Here is an 18469-nt window from a genome sequence, read left to right on the forward strand (position 1 = left end):
GTGTGTGTGTGTGTGTGTGTGTGTGTGTGTGTGTGTGTGTTTGAGTATAAGAGGATTAAGGCCTGTTCACGGCCGAGGGTGCAGGCTGCACTATTTCTGATCATTTTCTCTGTATGTCCAATTGGCTGATGAGGTATTAACTCGCCTCTGTGTTGTTATACGTGTCTCTGTTGGATTGTGCGAGGATGCGTCTCCAAAAACAACTAAATTTTCCTCCTTGTTCAACACTGACAAGAATCCACCCCCTCCCTCCATCCATCTCTGGCCTGAAAAAACTCCTCTGTTATCTCCAGCTGTGGAATCCAGTGCTGTTTTACTGATAGCTTTTTCTAACCTATCTTGGGTTGACTTGCTCTTTCTTTTGAAGTCTGGCCACTGGTGTTGTCCCAGAACACAGCACCAGTCCCAGCCGCCATATAGAGTCAACACCAAAAACAGAATGTCTTCCAAGATTAGGCTATACACGTGACGATAAGCTTTTGGAGTCAAGACATTTGAATTTAGTGTTCTATAACTGTCAAATGCTATTTGTGAGGTTTCCTTGACAAAAATAAAGCTCTGGAGACAACACACTGCATACTATAACCAAATCTAATCACATTTAAGATCTTGCTATCAGCTTTCAAATTTCAAATACATATCATTTTTGGCACTGAAAATTAAATTTTTAAAGATAAGCCACTATATATTAGCACCAAATATTTATCAGACAGGTCCATCAGCCGTCCTTAAAAAGCCCTTTTTAGTCAAATAGTTTCCATTTCTTCATTGGCCTTCCTCCAAAACAACATTATCTTCATATCTCATCAGACAAAACCACCTTGTAAATAATCATGTTACTTTACCTACTGACAACCGCCCCAGAGGAAAAGATCCCCAACATTAGAGTGCTGGGGGATTGTGTCGGGGGCGTGAGAGGTTAAGACTTGTTGAATAGCTGGTAGGCGTCACACAATGAGGTGGATTAGTCAGCACTAGAAAGGGCCTTTAGGGCTTTACTGGGTTGTTCAGCAGCTTATAGCACCTACAATAACACAGCAACAGTGCAGATCTGGGGTTGGCTAAAAGACTAGCTGGGAGGGCAAGTCGCTGGTCAGTGTGGTAGGAAGCATGGAAGCTGTGATTTAAGAAACAGAGTTAAGAGGGAGGCAACGAATCAAATATTACTGACTGACAGGAAGAATGGGTAAAAAGAAGCACAGCAGCATTTTGTTAGAGATCCCCTGGGTCCTCCCGAAGGACGCCTGGGTGTCACAATGGCATTGAGACATGGAGTTGCAGGGCTGCAGAGGAGAGGTGAGGTGGCTCCAGCACTTGTCTCTGCTTGCCTGGAGCTGTGGCTGGAAAAATGATATCATTACAGATGACCCATATTCTTACAGATAAACCTCGGCACTGTGGTGTGTGCTGTGCTACTCTACATGCGTGAGTACAGAAATTGTATTTTAAGGTGTAAAATCACCTCAAGTATTTTCCACAAGAGATTCCACTTTATCAACGACAGAAGTCAGGTGATATATGATGGGTGTGATACATTATTATCATAGTTTCTATTGCAGTTGCTACTACATTGTAACAATATTATCATCCTGGGTTTCAGTGCAGACATATAAGAGCTGCAGAGTCCAAATGTCAGTCGTCTTTTATAGGTTTTTAAACTTGACACGTTTTGGAATTTCCTGGTTAAAAGATTATTTGCAACTATTAGTAATGCCATTCAGTAAAGTGCCGGTATAAGTGGCATAATAATTCCATACATCATCTGAACCCAGAGCAGGTTCACAGTCCTCACCCCGGTCTGGGATTACTGCAGCATTTCTGCCCTGTTGGGGAATTAAACAGGAGGGGGCTGGGAGGGCGGGCAGCAGGCTGGAATAACACCACAGTGTGGCACATTGCGTGTTAGCTGGGATAATAACAGTGTGGTTTGTATTAGGTTTCCTTGGCTAAAGTAAGAAGCTCCCACTTCCTGCATGCATCCATAAAGACAGTATCCGTATTGGCCTCTGAACATCTGCAGGACGTATTAAACACATGCTGTGGTTTTATGTCAGTGCAGAATGAATTTGAAAAGACTCTTAAGCTAATTAGACCTCCTGTTCATCGCAACGTCACTGATCTTTTCTGCAGTCAGTTTTTGACAGACAGCAGTGTGCAGTTCAACATCACCTCAAACAGCAGAAAGAATTCATTGCATGATATTTTGGCACAGTAAAAAACTCCAGCAGTGGAAATCGTTTTCATCTGATACCAGAAAGAAACTGTATGTCAGAACAGATTGTAGCTACAGTGAGCATGTCAGCTTTTATTTTTTTATTCTGTATTTACTCTGGTTTTTAATATTCGTTCAGGCCATCATGCCAGTATGGATTAATGATTTTTGGACTAAGGCTATGTTCAAACCAAAAACAGCCATACATTAAAACAACACAATGTAATCTACCAGTTTATTTCCCTGTGGTTTACTTTGTAACGTGAACAGCATATTTCCATAGTTTACTTACTACATTTTAGGACTTTAAGGCATTCATGATGTTGTACTCAGTTGTATACGCAAAACATATTGAAAGAAGTTGTATGAGGAACGAAGAAGAGGGAAGTTCAAGCCCTTCCTATTTTCACAACTCCGCACACCTCTCTCAGACACAGTCCCCAAAATTCCAATGTCAAAAAAGTGTGGAAGGAGAGGGTTTCAGATGCACTGAGTCCCTAAGACTTCTTTCAGAAAGTAAAAGCTTGAGTTAGAATAAATGACATGAATTGACTGCACTATATTTTCTAACCCGTCAAAGTACAGACTACTGGGAAAGAATCTGCAGAATTGCATAATCTTGCACTCAGATAATTATTTATTATTGTTTAATTAGCATGGACAATGCACAATAGATATATCGTACCATATATAGCTAAAAACAAATTTCCTGTATAGCTGTTCTGAATAGCCACACTGAAAGTGAACAAAAAACCTGCCATCTTACCCTGGCTGCATCCCGCTCCCCAAAGCAGCATGTCTCCATGTGCACTTTTGTTCTCATGTATGTGCATTATTATATCCTGCTCTCAATTTGTTGATGACAGTCATACCATACTCGGTCATAGATGCACTCTGCTGCACATTCACAGGGCGTCGGCCACTGTCAGCAGAGCAGCCAGGCCGCAGCGGCAGCAGCAGATTGAATGCAGCTAGATGCCTGATGGACATCACAATACACTACATGCATCACAGTCTTAATACTGTGCTGCCACTTACGCGCACGCCATTCTGTCTATATATCGGCGGATATGGTTTACAGCATGTAATAACAGTAATAGGTTCCTTATGGGCATATCATCAGCAGAGCAGCTTGGTCAGTCCACAGTGAGGGATATGGAACAGTGTGAGCATGTCGGAGAAATGCTCTGTGTCACCCAGAGAATGTTGGGAGAAGATTGGTTGTGTCTCAGAATAACTGCTGTCTGTTGAAATTATGGGTTAATAGCACAGATGTGGACTTTCTGTGTTTATAACACAGATACAGGTTCATAGAAGTCTGCTGAGTAATTCATGTTAAAGCAATAGGAAAGGATTGTCTGTTCAATCCAGTCATGATGCTGTAAAATGTCTTTGGCTGCCATACACTTTGAAATTTAAAATCATCTCATATTTCCTGTAATGTTTGAAATTGCTTTTATATGTTTATGCATGTATGCTTCTGAAACACTGAGTTAAAGGACCATTCCAGTTTATTATAACTTGGGTCTTATTTTCATCGTTTTGACCATAATTTCTATCAGTTATAATAACAGTGTGCTGTATGTTGGTAATAATCCCATACTGAACATGAACATAACTACAGGATGCACAGTAGGTCAAAGTCTGTGAACTGGGATGGATGTTTACAAGAGATAGTTTTGATTATCATTTTACAATTCACCTTCCCTTCCAAATAAGATGACCTAGGTTTATTTTTTGTTTTTTGTTTTTTTGTTTTTTAACAACCTGTCTGATCATATGACTGTGCATGTTTTCTCAGCTTTTACATTAAACAGTTTTTCCTTGTACATGCAGCCTGGGGTCAACCTTAAAACTGTTTTGCTTCTAATATGACACCAGTACTTGCCCTTCATTTTAGCAGAGTAGAGCTTTTGACTACCGGTGCCAATACAATACTTCATGTACCGATACAAAAACTTTTTTTTTCTTTTGTTTTTATACGTTCTTTTTTTTCATCATTTAACAAAACAAGCTAAACTGATCAAACTGTGTTTAAAGATGTTTAACACAAGCAAACTTAAAAAAGCCAAAATAAAAATGATTTATAATTGGTTTAGGTCAAAAAAAAAGCTTTTACTTAAATCAGGAGTTATCTGATCTGATTTTTTAAGATTATTTTTTGGGGCTTCTCCCTTTTATTTTAGAGCGACAGAGGATAGACATGAATGGGGGAGAGAGGGGGGGGGATGACACGCAGCAAAGGGCCACGGGCCGGATTCGAACCCGCGCCGCTGCAGGACTCAGCCAACATCTTACCGGCTGAGCTAGATGCCGCCCGCGTGAGACACCATTTAACGTGGTGTTTCACATTTTTTAAATATGTGATGCTACAGACACATTTCATTTGGTACTTAAAAAGTATTGGGGTTTGAGACCCAGCCCTAATGATGAGGGCATTCTGTTTTTTGTCAGAATAAGGATAAAAAGTATGTCAGAAAACACTCTGGGCATGAACAGATCACCTGATGGTGTCAATTTAACTCTCTCTCTCTCTCTCTCTCTCTCTCTCTCTCTCTCTCTCTCTCTCTCTCCCCCCCCCCCCCCCCCCCCCCTGCAGAGCTGCAGAGGGAGGGCAGCATTGAAACCCTCAGTAACAGCTCGGGCTCCACCAGCGGCAGCATCCCACGCAACTTTGAGGGCTACCGCTCCCCGCTGCCCACCAACGAGAGCCAGCCGCTCAGCCTCTTCCCCACCAACTTCCCCTAGAGTCCCACCTCTCTTCCAGGAAGAACCGCCACCGTCCAGCCCACCTGCCCGCCTCCCCCATCAGCATCCCACTGGCACACTTGTGTGTTCAACTGAAACCCAATTGTGTCTAGGATTGTGTTTCTCTGTACACTGTGTTTTGGGGTTTTTCTCCTCACATACAACTGGACACATGTCAGTGTGATTCCAACTACATCCAGTTATAGTATTTTATTTCTTGGTTTGACTGTGACGGCTGATATTTTTATTAAGCTAGGCTAAGCTAAGAAGCTGCCAATGCTTCTTTAGTTTGTACAGATTTAACAATCATTTTAAATTTAGTTTTATCCTTAAATCGCATTCATGTCTGAGTGAAAACACAGACTATTTATTATAGACTCTTGGAAACTAATTTCTTTTAAGCTTAACAGCTATTTTAAGTCTCGCTGAGCAATTAACCAAATCTAAAGTCCAGATAACATGAAGTTTCATCTCATAGAGTATTTTGATACACCTGTGGTCAGGGAGGAACTTCTTTTATTTCCAGTATCTATCTAACCCTGCTTTTAACGTTGTTAAATCACAAGCCAGTTGACACAGACGTTGTAGGAGACCAGCCGTCCTCTCCTCTCTGCAGCGGATGTCTGCTGTGTCCTCAGCCCTCCATCATTCTTTGTGTGTGTTTGAAGTTTAACGGTGTGCCTATTGTCTGAATGAGCCACGAGAAAAAGAAGCGCCGACACAGAGAACATGTTTATTCCAGTCAGTGACGTGTAGCAGCTCCGTTTCCCTCACTTCCCCATGAGTGTGTTGCTGCTCTCATGGCCTCTCACTAAATATGTTTGATTAAATTTGGTCCTCTCATGCCTTTGATTATCATGTAAGTACATTTGACAAAAGTAATTACACTAATACTATGTTGCTGAAGTAATTTAGATGTTTACAGTGTAATTGAAATATGTTTCTGACATCATTTAGTAATATTCCCCACTCGGCCTTTCCAGATCATAAATTTTAATTGAGCGGAGGCGTGTGTAGCCGTCGTGTATTTTGTATATTAGCAACTTTTGACCAAAATCCTTTTGTTGCCTCTAGTGATAGATCTCTGAAAAATGTATTTTCCTTAAATGTACTAGCTTTGCCCGTAACAAAGGATATTGATAACTAGAAATTCTTTCATTAAACCCACTTTGCCTGTTAGTTTGTTTTGAGCAAAAATGTTTGTCTTGGTTAAAAATGAAATGCATTATTTAAAGAGTCGCATTAGAAACCATTTGAAATGATAGCAGTAATGTACAGTCCCACATGTGTGGCTGTTGTTGGACTGGCTGCATGTCGTGAGGCCTGTTGTTGTTCTGTCACCGAAGGAGACTTGTTTTAATTCAGAGCAAATGCTTGTTGTTGGCGGTAAGATTTGATCTGTAAAATACTTCTTTCCCCAGCGTTCATGCAAGAAAAAAACTAGTAAAACTCAAGGAAATGAAACTGTCGGTCTTTTTTCCTCACTCTGATTGCTCCGAATTGTGCCGTTCAGATTTCAACCACGGTGGTGACCATCAGCACATAGTACCACTGGTAATTAGTACCATATTTTTTAACAGGCAGTAAAATGCTGTTAAAGGGACTTTTTATGGGCAACTCTGGCTCTTTGTTCTGAGAGAGAAACTAGAGGCCATGTTTGTTTCTCTGCTAATCAGCACACAACTTCAATTACCAAAACTCAGAGATTTAAAAAAAAAGACTAACTATCTTAAATCAAATTAGCGGTGAATTATTCCTTGTATGCTTTATTTCATCTCATCGATGTGTTCATAAGCTGCTGGCCATAAAATTAAAAAGGGGTCCTTGCCCTGCTACAGTGGAACATATTCCAACTTGAAGAAATGGCCAGAAAACATTTGCAGAGACAATTAAATCAAAAACATATTCAACCGATTTAAATTAAAAACAGTATGCCTGCATTTCCAGTCATATATATTTGGAAATACAATTTGTTTCAGTATGAGTTACACAACAAAATACATACAAAAATTTGAACCATTACAAAATGTGTTTACTCAGGTTTATATGCAAGACTCCTTTATGAATAATGTAGAAATAAGCTCCAGCTGGCAGGACGTGTCTCTGCCTCTTCATCCAGAGGAAAGCTCAGCATTATGCAACGAGTAGAGAAAAAACAACAGTTTTTACATGAAACTTTTTATTTAATTCCAGCATGCTTTAACAAACATTTAACAATATTTAATATTCACAATATTACACATTTTAAGTGTGGAGGAAATATTCTACTTGATCAATTTTTTTTTAAATGTGATAAAGGAAATGTGTTAAATAACAATGTATTTCACCACACACTAAAAATCGGAAAACCAACACACATGTCAGTTTATCATGAATGTGTATGTTTCTAACAAGCAGACATTGGGATGGCATTGCATGGAGGAAAACCAGGGCGCAGTTCTAAAAAGATTCTAAAATACTGAACCCTACACATTCAACAGTGTATTCTAGCAATAACTCAGAAAGACTTGTCCTGTTGTAGTCATTGAGCATAACAGTAAAACCCCTACTACTGATTCAAGTCACTCTGGATAAGAGAATCAGCTCCCTGAAATGTTAATGGAGCAAACTTGAAGGTTTCCATGGTCATGTGCGGCGGAACCTATGGAGTCCCTACCTGTGATCTTTTAACGAGAGAAACGTGGCAGCAAACTGAACACTAATAAATCATCTTAGGGCTAATTGAATACAACCAAAACTGAGTCAAAGCAAGGTGTGATAGTCACACTGATGTTCCTGAATGTAAGGGATCACAATCGAACATCAGTGATGGAATTGGAAGTACTAACACCACAATGTAAAAATACTCTGTTACAAGTAAGCATCCTGCATTGAAAATGTTACTGAAGTTAAAGTAAGTAAGTATTATCAGGAAAATTTTCCTAAAGTATTAAAAGTAAAAAATACTCAATGAAGAAAAATCCTCACCTTTTAGAAACTGTTAACAGTCAAAACTGTTCTGTCAGTCAACTGTTTAATGGGCTAATCATTTCAGCTGTTCTTGTGGCCTATACATTGTTGGGTAGTTTAATTTATAATAAAGCATTATATTTTATAAACTACATGTGTATTGTTTGCAAAATCCCTATTTTGTAAAATAACTAGTAACTAAAGCTTTCAGATGAATGTAGTGGAGTAAAAAGTACAGTAGAAGTGGAAAGTGGCATGAAAAGAAAAGCCTCAAGTAAAGTACAAGTACCTCAAATTTGTACAAAAATAGTACGTATAACAATAAGTACAGTCCTTGATTAAATTACTTATTTACATTCCACCCCTACTAAACATTAGCATTAGCAAGAACAGTTGGGTATTTAAACTGGTAACATCTCACCTCTGGCATATAGCATCAGCTATCAGCATACACTAATGCTAATGCTAGCAGCTTAGCATACACTATGCTAAGTTGAATGATAGCAAGCTCTGTTCACATTTACTCTGCTGAAAGATGGTGGGCTCCATGGTAACAGTTTAGCCCTTGGCTGTGTTTTGTGACAGCAGTTTTCTAAGTTATCATTAACTTGACCAGGAACATTTGTTCATAACAATCTTTAGTTTTCTAAGGTCTGTGAACTTTCCAGACCTCCTGCTACCAGCAGAATTACCTCCGCGTGCTTTTCGACATAAGGGAATAAGCTCATTCGTTGTTTTTGTAAACCAAGTGCCAACAGTTGATGCTGATGCATATAATGATGCTGCTTGCTAATCTTATCCAAACTGTGAGATCTCACTGGCCCTCATGCACAGCATGACCACTCTTTTTTTCTGCTGAGACCAGCAGTGCTGAAGTAAAAACATCCAAATGCAAATTAGCAAGAACATCCCTTGTAGCAGTTCTATTTTTCAACAGCAATTACATTTGGTTATGACTGCTGACAACACAGGGCTGTGCGAACTCACCAAGACTGGGACTAGAGATTCATTTGCCATGTAGCTTTACCAATAAAAATCATGCCCGTAATCAGAAATCATTTAATTTCAAAAAATCGTCTCATTTTGATTTCACTTTTACAATCCAGAATATTGTGCAATTGTGCCATTACTTTATTGAATATATTACGGTAAACTGCTCAACATGGGGAAATCATTTGGTTGTAGCAGCAGACAGTAATAGCTTACAAATGTCTAGAGAAAGTTTTCACTCATTCACTATTAGAAATCTGCCAAAATAAAGAGAATTGTAGCATTCCCAGAGAGAGAGAGCACATGGGTCGGGGACAAATCACCTGGTAGATTTGGTAAGGAGTGTCTTCTCATGGATGTAGAGGTGGCTGTTAAAATAAAGAAATCCTATGGGGATTAACATTTACTGGTTTTTCTTTTCCATTTTTGTTATAGATGTGTATCGTGATTTAAAAAACATATTTTTTTAAATTTGTGGAAATATGCACCTCGCAAAATCATTTCAGAAATCCAAGTCACTTGTCTTACAGAAAGAAAGAATGAGATATTTAGACATGCTGGGGCGACCTGTAGCTCACCAGGTAGAGCGTGTGCCTCAGGTAGGCTGAGTTCTTGGCAGTGGCCTATAGGTTCAAATTTGACCTGTGGCCACATTCTACCCCCCCCCCCCCCCCCCCTCCCTTTCCTGTCAGTCTACTATCACTATCTAATGAAATAAAAATAGCCCAAGAAATAATCTTTAAAAAAAAAAAAAAAAGACAAGCAGCTAAAGTGTTAACATGGAAAAGAAGAGCTAATGACCAGAATGCATCATGGACTCCTCACTTTACAGCTCAACTACACCAGACACTCTAGGTAATTAGTTTGCTGGGACACTCACTGTTTACTGTGTGTGGGAGCTGGAATGATTCCTGCATGTTCCTCCATCACACCGTCTGCACCTTGGATCCTTAAACACCACCACGCCTGCCCTGTGAATGGAAAGACATCGAAAACACAATGCTCCAGGAGGGACTCAATTTGGTTTTGCATGGCCTGGACCTTAAATACATTTCATCAGATTTAGTCCCTGACAATGTTTAATATTGATCAGCAACATGGGTTGTATGGCCCACCTGTTGTGAGCAGGTTCACTGAGAAATCCAAAGGAGCGCTATATTATTTAGAATGATTAGAATCAAATTCAGAGAGATATGTCATAAAGATGTGCTGTATTGCACATATTTCATGGTTAGTTGCTGATAAGCAAGGCCCCCCCCCCCCCCCACACACACACACACACACACACACATTTTCATCTGTGAATTATTATTAAATTGTACACCCCTCTAAAACATGAAACATGTATGGTCAATTATCAGACTTTACTCTCATTAAGATCATTCCTGGTGCATGGGTTAAATGATGCTGAAACTAAGCTCGTGCCTCTTTTTTCTACACCTCTGTAGACACCATCTGGAGGTCCTTGAACCACAACCACCTGTGCAGTGTAAACTGTCCGAGGCAAAGCCGGAGATGTGCTCCCTGATCTGAGCTGCCGCGTGCTGCTGTCAGATTGGAGTGAGATACGATACGAATTAGGAACATGAGCGTCTTTCTGGATCAGCTTCAGTTCCATCCTCCATATTTATCCTTCAAGAAACCCATTAATCAGTGTCCATTCTCAGTGCTGGTTCAGGTTTGTGGGATTTTTACAATCCCTAATAAAGCACTTACCTGTAGAGAAGAGGAAGCACGGATCACCTTACCTGAACTCAGTTTAGGCTGCTACATGTAGCCTATAGGCTCGCTTTCATTTTAAATTAGCAAATATGAATTCACAGTGTGCAACATAATCTGATAGAAGACATATGACAGTTGACTATTTTTTTTTGGGGGGGGGCACGGTTATTTGAAGTCTGAAGTCTGACTCCACTCACAGCCTAGTTATATATTCAACTCGCTTACTTGACCAACGACGGAATTATGTGACAATACTGCAAAGGAACACATTAGCAGTTTTAATCATTTTCACTGCGTCTCGAAGCCGCAAATAATCAGATCTCAAAGAAAATATTATCTTCGATTTTGCAATAATATTTAATCGCAACATCGGCTGATTTATATATTGTTCCAACTTGGTTCTTTTTTTCATATCTTTAAGTAGGCTAAATTCATGTCTCGCCGGTTAGAATTAGAAATTATTATACTGATTGTACTGGTGTTTTGGAAATAACCAAACACTGAAATATGACTTAACTATGCCAACTAAACTAAAGACCCCCCCCCCCCCCCCCATGGTTTTGTCTTTCCAGTCTTGATGAGAAGTTGTGAATATTCCGTGGATGTCGTTATGTTTTGTGTCATGTTGAAGGATTCCTGATGGGATCTTGTCCTCCGTGCTGTGGGGGGGGGGGCTCTCCGTGGGCCTGAGTGAAAGCAGAGGGGTGAGGAGCCTCTCCCTCCGGCCTGCAGGTAGCCTCTGCTCCTCTGCTGCGCTCCTAATATGATTCAATGTTCCCGGCGCTGCAGCTGCTAATTCAATTTCTCCACGCTGTCAACACATCTGCAAACACACAAAAGATGATTTTGCTGGTTGGAAAAAATGTGTCTCAACGAACATGAAATAGTAATAAATATTGTCAGCTGGGTGATATTAAAAAGCCGATGCTTAAACGCTTCCTGATTTGGACTGAGCTGAGTGCTTCTCCTGAACACAACACAAACACAGTAAATGTAATCCCGCTCTTTCATTTTTACAGTTAAAGCCTGCGCAGGTAGGTTTTTACTTTACAACTGGAGCTGCTTCAGTGTCGCACGTATAGGCCCACACATCAGGTTAACAACACACAGGAAGCCCATGAAAAAAAGCACGGGAGTTTTACTGCTCGGTTTGACCTGATTAAATTAATCTATTTTCAAAAAATACAAATTTGATTTTTATTTTTACGAATCCGTACAGAAAGATGTCTCCGATACATGTGCATGTGCAGAGAGGTGGCTGAATGCTGTTTGCAAATTTTGCAAATTGGAAATCTCTTTTCGAATTAAAAGTCTTTTTCCGTGTCAGTTTATCAGTTTGGGGACCCGCAACTGATCTCTTTAGAGGCCGTTTTAAGCCTTACAGGATTTGCATATGACAGGAATTTTTTTTTAAAAAGGTGATTGAGTTGGATCAAATTGTTTCATTAAAATGTGATGCGCACACACCAAAAGACAAATTAGTCTAATATATATTGGTGTTTCAAACATCAAGTCCTACAAGGGACCGGACGGCACTGTGGGGCATGTGTGCCCATAGGAAGCGCCGTCATGCAGTGCGTCATGCACTCATTCACCTGTGGCCCTACTGATTTTGCTTCTCATCAGCGGATAGCACAGAGGGGTGCAGGGCCACTCAGGGGTCCTCGGGTTTCCTTAGCAGAATTTCACCATGATTAACATAACTAAAAAAAAAGTCCCATTATAAAATGTATGAAAAGCATTTCAGTGTACAGAGTCGAATACTAAATCAAATCAAAACTTTCTATGAGGCTCTGTGAGACTAAACCTGATCAGAAGATATTCTGTGTGAGTGTCTGTGTTCTCAAAGTGTTGGCTGCTGTACCGCCGGTGGCTGTGACAGCTCTGTCCCTCTCCTCTGCTCCCCTGGGCCACTATAGCGCCCCCACCTGGTGGTCCACCTGTCCGTCAGACGCACCCACAGCCTCCACACCACACTGGAGCTGCAGTTCGGATGCGTGAGAATAGGAAGGTAATATAGGATTTAAGGCTGTAAGGTAATTGGAAGGATTAACTAAGTTAGGAGTGTTTATGATTGAGTTTGTCATAAATTAATGTCCAATAAAAAAAATGATATACTGTATATTTATGGAAAAGCTGTGATGCATCAGGTATTACTCTAGTGCCAAAGTTGCTATTCCATTGTGTGTGTGTGTGTGTGTGTGTGTGTGTGTGTGTGTGTGTGTGTGTGTGTACATGTGTGCGTGTGTCTGTCTGTCTGCTTTTCCTACAAGTGAGAACTGATATGTTTCATTTAGCAGACTGGACCGTAGAGGAGCTGGAGGAGGAAGTGGAGGAGGTGGAGGAGAGGAGGAGGTGGAGGGCTGCTGGTAGCTGCACGATGAGGATGAGGGAGGAGAAGGATAAGAAAAAGGAGGAGGAGAGAGGGCCGCTGGTCGCCGGGTTTCCATGTGACAAGGGGAAATATGAGGGACTTTGACAGGTCTTAAACGGTCTGGCGCCAAGGCCTCAGTCTAGCCGCTAAATATAGCCGGAGAGATGATGCAGGGAGATGGGAGGAGAAGATGGAGAGATAAAAAGGAAGAAAGGAACAATGTCGAAGGGAGGAAGAAAATAACAATACTCGATTATAGACGAATATGGTGCAAAACTGCCCCGTTATGTTGTAATTAGAGCGTATTTGGCCCGGATCGCTGACACAAGGGCTAAATTACTGGGATGGAAGACGCTTTTTACGCACATTTTCACTTCTGCATCTGTTTTGTGTTGTATTGAGCGGAAGGATTAAGGACACACAAAAACTTAAGTCAACTTCCTACTGTATGCAAAGCGTCATGCAAGCATTTAATTCACTTTATATACAACCCCAGCTTACAGGGTGACTGACAACTCTTTACATCACATGTCTCAAATTTAAGCTTCCAAGCCTGCTTGTTTTGACTAATTCATACCATAATAAGAAAAACGTGTCACTATCATAAATGATCTAAATTACCAATGTAGGAGAACAACGCTCCTGTTTTTTGGCATGTTTTCACACATGATGATGCAGGACGCGCACACACACACACACACACACACACACACACACACACACACACACACACATTCCAAAGAACAAGTCTAAGAAACACACGTACTGTCTGCTTTCATTTCTTTAATCCCTAACACATAGAATAATAGAATAGAATCTATGAGCACTGTGCCCCTTCCATGTACCAGCAGCTCAGAGCAATCCTCCCTCGACTTAATGACTTTTAAATCGCGCGTAATGGAGATTTCTGTATCGTTGACGGCACAGAACAAATAAATGGTGACTAATTTGCACAAGCATTGTTGATACAATTATCCAGTTGAGTATTCCGTCAGAAAAACCGTTATCCACCTCCATATGTTGCTAATCTTGTTTCTAGCAAGTAAAGCTGGATGCATGGAGCTTCAAAACTCCGACAGACTGCCGCATCCCACGGCACTCCTACATCTCTGTCATTTCATAACCGACTAGTTTGGAATGCTGCACCTTCAGATGCAGCATTCCAAAAAAGTCAGCTGTCAGGCCAAATTTTAGCAGATACACGCCACTATATAACTCTGAAGAAAACTGGGAGGTATGTGCAAGACATGCTTGATGATTTGACATTCCCATGTGAAATTGATGCTCACTGGCATTTATTTCCAACACCTGGTCGACTGAAAATACATTTTTTTTCCCCCATTTCCATTAAACACCGACTCTGCTGTTGGTGCATCCACTGTGGGAATCAGTTGAGGCTCCAGGGACTTGTGTCTGATCCAATGTGTGTGGGGCTAGTAGAAACCGTTTTGGCTTCCTTCGGGTATAGTGCGCTCTGTTGTTCTGTTGCGGCTCCTGTCTGGCCTGCTGACTCTTTACGCATGGCTGTATCAATCTGATGGAAGCCGAGCAACAAGTGTGTAACATAGCGGAAATGTGCAAACATTGCATGCTCCTAAATCACATAACATACTGTATCTGACACACACGTGCGGGCTGCTGAAATTTTATGGAGTTGCATTTTTGGGTCGCATTTAAGAATATAAAAAAGGTTTTACCACCTTTTGTCTTAATTTAATAGTTTTACAGTGCTGCAGCAACCGATTAGTAAAATAATTAGGTGAAGTTGATTTGTTAATATTAAGGGTTTATAAACACTATTCAATGGCCAGTAGAGTTTTGTTATGCATGTCAGCGGAAGCCGCAGAAACGATAGTATCAGGGGTTAATAGGAAATGAGAAGCTGTCTCTGACAGTCTTATTCGCAAGGATTCTCACTTTCCTTTTGTTTAAGTTGTTGTTGAAGTGACGCCTGTGGCTTACAACACGTAGAGAGCAGCTGTTTATCCAAAAAGAAGAAAAAAAAAGAAATCACATCTGACACCGAGTCATGACCGAGACTGAGAAGTGGAGCGGAGCCGCAGATGAGGCTGGTGAGGGGGCCGGGGGGGGGTTCGCACATGCACGACTTCAGGGTAAATATAAAGAGACAAGAGATTGTTCTTATTGTGGCGCATCAGCCAACTGGCGCCGAGCGGCTTTTTAACAAACTGAGTCCAAGTTAATCAAGAGCTGCGGCAATGGATTTCTCTAAAGGAGCTCAGCAGAGCGGAGTGCAGAGAGGCGGGTGGGGGCCCCCGTGGCTCCCGGAGTCCCGCACTGTCCTTGGTTGGACAAAATACAACCTGTCGGAGATTACACACCACCACGGCCTGCCCGCAGCTCTGAGACTGAGCACTAAATCATCTCATCGCTGCGACTGTTTCGATACAAAAATCACCACGACGTCAAACAGCAGTGTAGACTAACAGCAAGGCATAATACAGCCTAACTGCACTGACAATAATATGTTTTAGGCCTAGTCTTATTTTAAAATAAAAACATATAATATGCCAGAGTCTACAAGAAATGTAACTTTATCTGCGTCCATACAAGTTCGTATCGAAGTGAACACTCACCACTTTCCTTCTCTCTGATTTTTCTCTTAAAATTCACTGATCATCATTCATCTGGTTTCCTCTTTTACTCCACGCAGCATCTGGGTTTGTGTTTTCCAGCCATGTCTCTTTATTACGCTGCTGCTGCTGCTGCCGCCGCTGCCGCTGCCTTCCCGTCAGCTTGATCAGGGAAACGCACGGATAAATGCTGAAGTCAGTATACACACAGCTAACATGGATAGCCTGGGCTAGTGTGAGGCAAATCCAGCCTAAGCGTCAAAGCAGCCGATAACATGGAATAATTGCAAGTCTGTTATTATAGACAACGACCGAGAGAGCAGCGGCTCTTTGAAATAAATCTCCCCGGAATGCAGCGCATGAGCCGCGAGTCGTGGATTTACTGTTGTGAGTTGTTCTAAAAGACAGTGGTAAACGTGGAGAACTGGAGCTGTTCCTCTGTATTACGGTGCGTATTAAGACAGTAAGTCGGTGGACAGGCTTGTTTCTCCGGAGGCGACATTGTAAAAACGCAAGCCGAGAGAGGTGATGCCTCCACCGGCCAGGAACTGAGGGCTGACCCGGTGTTTGGCTTGGAAATGGGGGTGGGACTTCCCGATCTTTCCTGTCATTGGTTAATATTTTATTCTGTTGACATGTTTTCTTACTGCTAATGCTTCCGACACCTTCTTGTCCCCCACCCCCCCATCCCCCTCCCTCCTCTCCTAGAGTCTGGCCGGAGCTGTCAGAACCACGCCTATAGGGGCCCACAATTGGTCCAGAAAGCGTAAAATCAGCAATCAAAGGGGCTTGGTTCATTAGTGTTGGGGATGGAGGCAGGAAGGACATGTGAGATAGTCACAGATCTGCAGTGAACGGGGCCACATCTCTCCAGTCAGTGTGGGATGACTGAAGCAGAGAAACAGCTTATTTCTCTGAGAGGCACACAGCGCAGCCGGGCTCTGCCGTCACAGCGCCGCTTCTCCTGAAGGACTCGGCGAAGGAACCAAAGGAAAAGCACATCAACAGCAACTCTGGGCTATTTTCTTCAGCCTGATAACGCGCCGTGTGTTTGACAAGGCGCCGTACTGTTCTGTACAGCTTTACAGAAATAAACTCGCGAAGCGCGGACCTACACTGGGTTGGGGGGAAATACCACTAAAATAACCATTATTTCACTTCGGATTTTGTGGATGCACCGATGAGAGATCCAGTTTTCACAGGGACTGCAATGGCTTATCACCCTTTCCACGCTCACCGGCCGACCGACTTCCCCATGTCCGCTTTTCTAGCGGCCGCGCAGCCTTCCTTCTTCCCGGCGCTCAGCCTGCCTCCCGGGGCACTCACCAAGCCCATTACGGACCACGGCCTGGCCGGGGCGGCGGAGGCTGGGCTCCACCCGGCCCTCAGCCACCATCAGGCGGCTCATCTCCGCAGCATGAAGAGCTTGGAGCCCGAGGAGGAAGTGGACGACGACCCAAAAGTTACACTGGAAGCCAAGGATCTTTGGGACCAGTTTCATAAACTCGGGACGGAGATGGTTATTACCAAGTCCGGAAGGTAAGAATTTCTTAGAACTATCATTCCTCTCATGGATATACCGAGAATAGCCTACATATAGGCCTACCGAGAATTTCAATATTTTCAATAAAAGAAAAGTCAGTTTGTCTGTATTCAGAGAAAGAGCCACCGCTGAAAAGTTAAGAGCAGCCATGTACTCACGTTGTTTAGTGGCGTGCGTCAGGCCTTTGTTATTAGATCTTTATTTCCCCACCGATTATTAATCTGTTTCACAATTAGTAAAAACAGTCAAAAAACTAGAGAATACTGCAAGAACATTACGTGTTTACATAACATTATAGCCTATGTTAAATATATTGTTTTTAAATGGAGTCTCATTAATGTTAACATGTTAAACTCATTCATCAGTTAGTGTATCACAGTAAATGAATAAAACGTCATTTTATTTTTTAAATAATTTACATATTCTATGATTTCCAGAATTTGAGATATTTTGGGGAAAATGGGACCTGGCCTTTAATCAGGTTTTATCTCCCAAACTGCATTCTGTTGAGGCAGCAGAGCGTCTGGATTTTATAAACAGGCTGTCACTTCAAAAAGCAGGGACGTGAAGTGGTGTGGTCATAAATATGCTGCTCAGATTTGTAGTAGGGCAACAGATACGCACGCACACACACACACACAGGCGGACAGACACACACACACACACACATACGCACAAACACACACACTATGGGGTTGCTGTCGCCGTATTGCGTGCAACACTGGAGAATAATATCTGACAATTACAATATTTTCTCTTTTCAGAGCGGCGTGTTTTTCTGCGTCAGTGTTGCCTTCAGTGCCTCTTTTGTCAAATGTGTTCAAGTCTTGTATGAAAGTGTGATGTTGTGTTTTGGTCGAATCCCAGTGTGTTGACTCCCTGTGTGTGTGTTTTATTCTGCAGGAGGATGTTCCCTCCGTTCAAAGTGCGAATAAATGGACTCGATAAAAAAGCCAAATACATCCTGTTGATGGACATTGTGGCGGCGGACGACTGCCGCTACAAGTTCCACAACTCCCGCTGGATGGTGGCGGGCAAGGCCGACCCGGAGATGCCCAAGAGGATGTATATCCACCCGGACAGCCCGGCCACCGGCGAGCAGTGGATGGCCAAGCCTGTTGCTTTTCATAAACTCAAGCTGACCAACAACATTTCAGACAAACACGGATTTGTAAGTATACTAAGAGTTTCTTCTCGCCTGAGCAGAAACATTTTTTTCCCCATATATTCATGCTGCATGAGGTTTCTGCTGTTTGAACAGGCGAAGCAGGGTGTTTTTAAGTGTTTTTAGGATCAGATGAAATTTTTATGAAGCATATGGGGGGGGGGGGGGGGGG

The 18469-nt window shown here is 42.0% G+C and overlaps 2 protein-coding genes and 2 long non-coding RNA genes across 5 annotated transcripts in view; 2 read left to right on the plus strand and 2 right to left on the minus strand.

Annotated features, from left to right (window-relative positions):
- Positions 1 to 6424, plus strand: part of bcas3 (BCAS3 microtubule associated cell migration factor) — a 312552-nt gene extending 306128 nt beyond the window's left edge. The window contains exon 24 of the mRNA XM_032508209.1: positions 4812 to 6424. Coding sequence (XP_032364100.1) covers positions 4812 to 4960 — 149 coding nt within the window. The 3' untranslated portion in view covers positions 4961 to 6424. The remainder of the gene's footprint in view (positions 1 to 4811) is intronic.
- Positions 6425 to 7122: 698 nt separating this feature from the next.
- LOC116678237 (uncharacterized) lies at positions 7123 to 10140 on the minus strand. The gene is made up of 2 exons (XR_004329202.1): positions 9780 to 10140; positions 7123 to 9267 (listed from the first exon to the last, which is right to left on the minus strand). It is a non-coding gene; the product is annotated as an uncharacterized LOC116678237 (long non-coding RNA).
- A 353-nt stretch (positions 10141 to 10493) lies between these two features.
- LOC116678327 (uncharacterized) lies at positions 10494 to 15840 on the minus strand. The gene is made up of 2 exons (XR_004329216.1): positions 15593 to 15840; positions 10494 to 11444 (listed from the first exon to the last, which is right to left on the minus strand). It is a non-coding gene; the product is annotated as an uncharacterized LOC116678327 (long non-coding RNA).
- Positions 15000 to 18469, plus strand: part of tbx2b (T-box transcription factor 2b) — a 9735-nt gene continuing 6265 nt past the window's right edge. The window contains exons 1-3 of one of the 2 annotated variants that reach the window (XM_032508263.1): positions 15000 to 15109; positions 16298 to 17128; positions 18036 to 18303. In XM_032508263.1, coding sequence (XP_032364154.1) covers positions 16770 to 17128; positions 18036 to 18303 — 627 coding nt within the window. In that variant the 5' untranslated portion in view covers positions 15000 to 15109; positions 16298 to 16769. Of the gene's footprint in view, positions 15110 to 16297; positions 17129 to 18035; positions 18304 to 18469 lie in introns of those variants that run through there. The other variant, XM_032508265.1, reaches the window with a different exon arrangement.

Source organism: Etheostoma spectabile, chromosome 3 (assembly GCF_008692095.1).
Source record: "Etheostoma spectabile isolate EspeVRDwgs_2016 chromosome 3, UIUC_Espe_1.0, whole genome shotgun sequence".
NCBI lineage: Eukaryota > Metazoa > Chordata > Actinopteri > Perciformes > Percidae > Etheostoma > Etheostoma spectabile.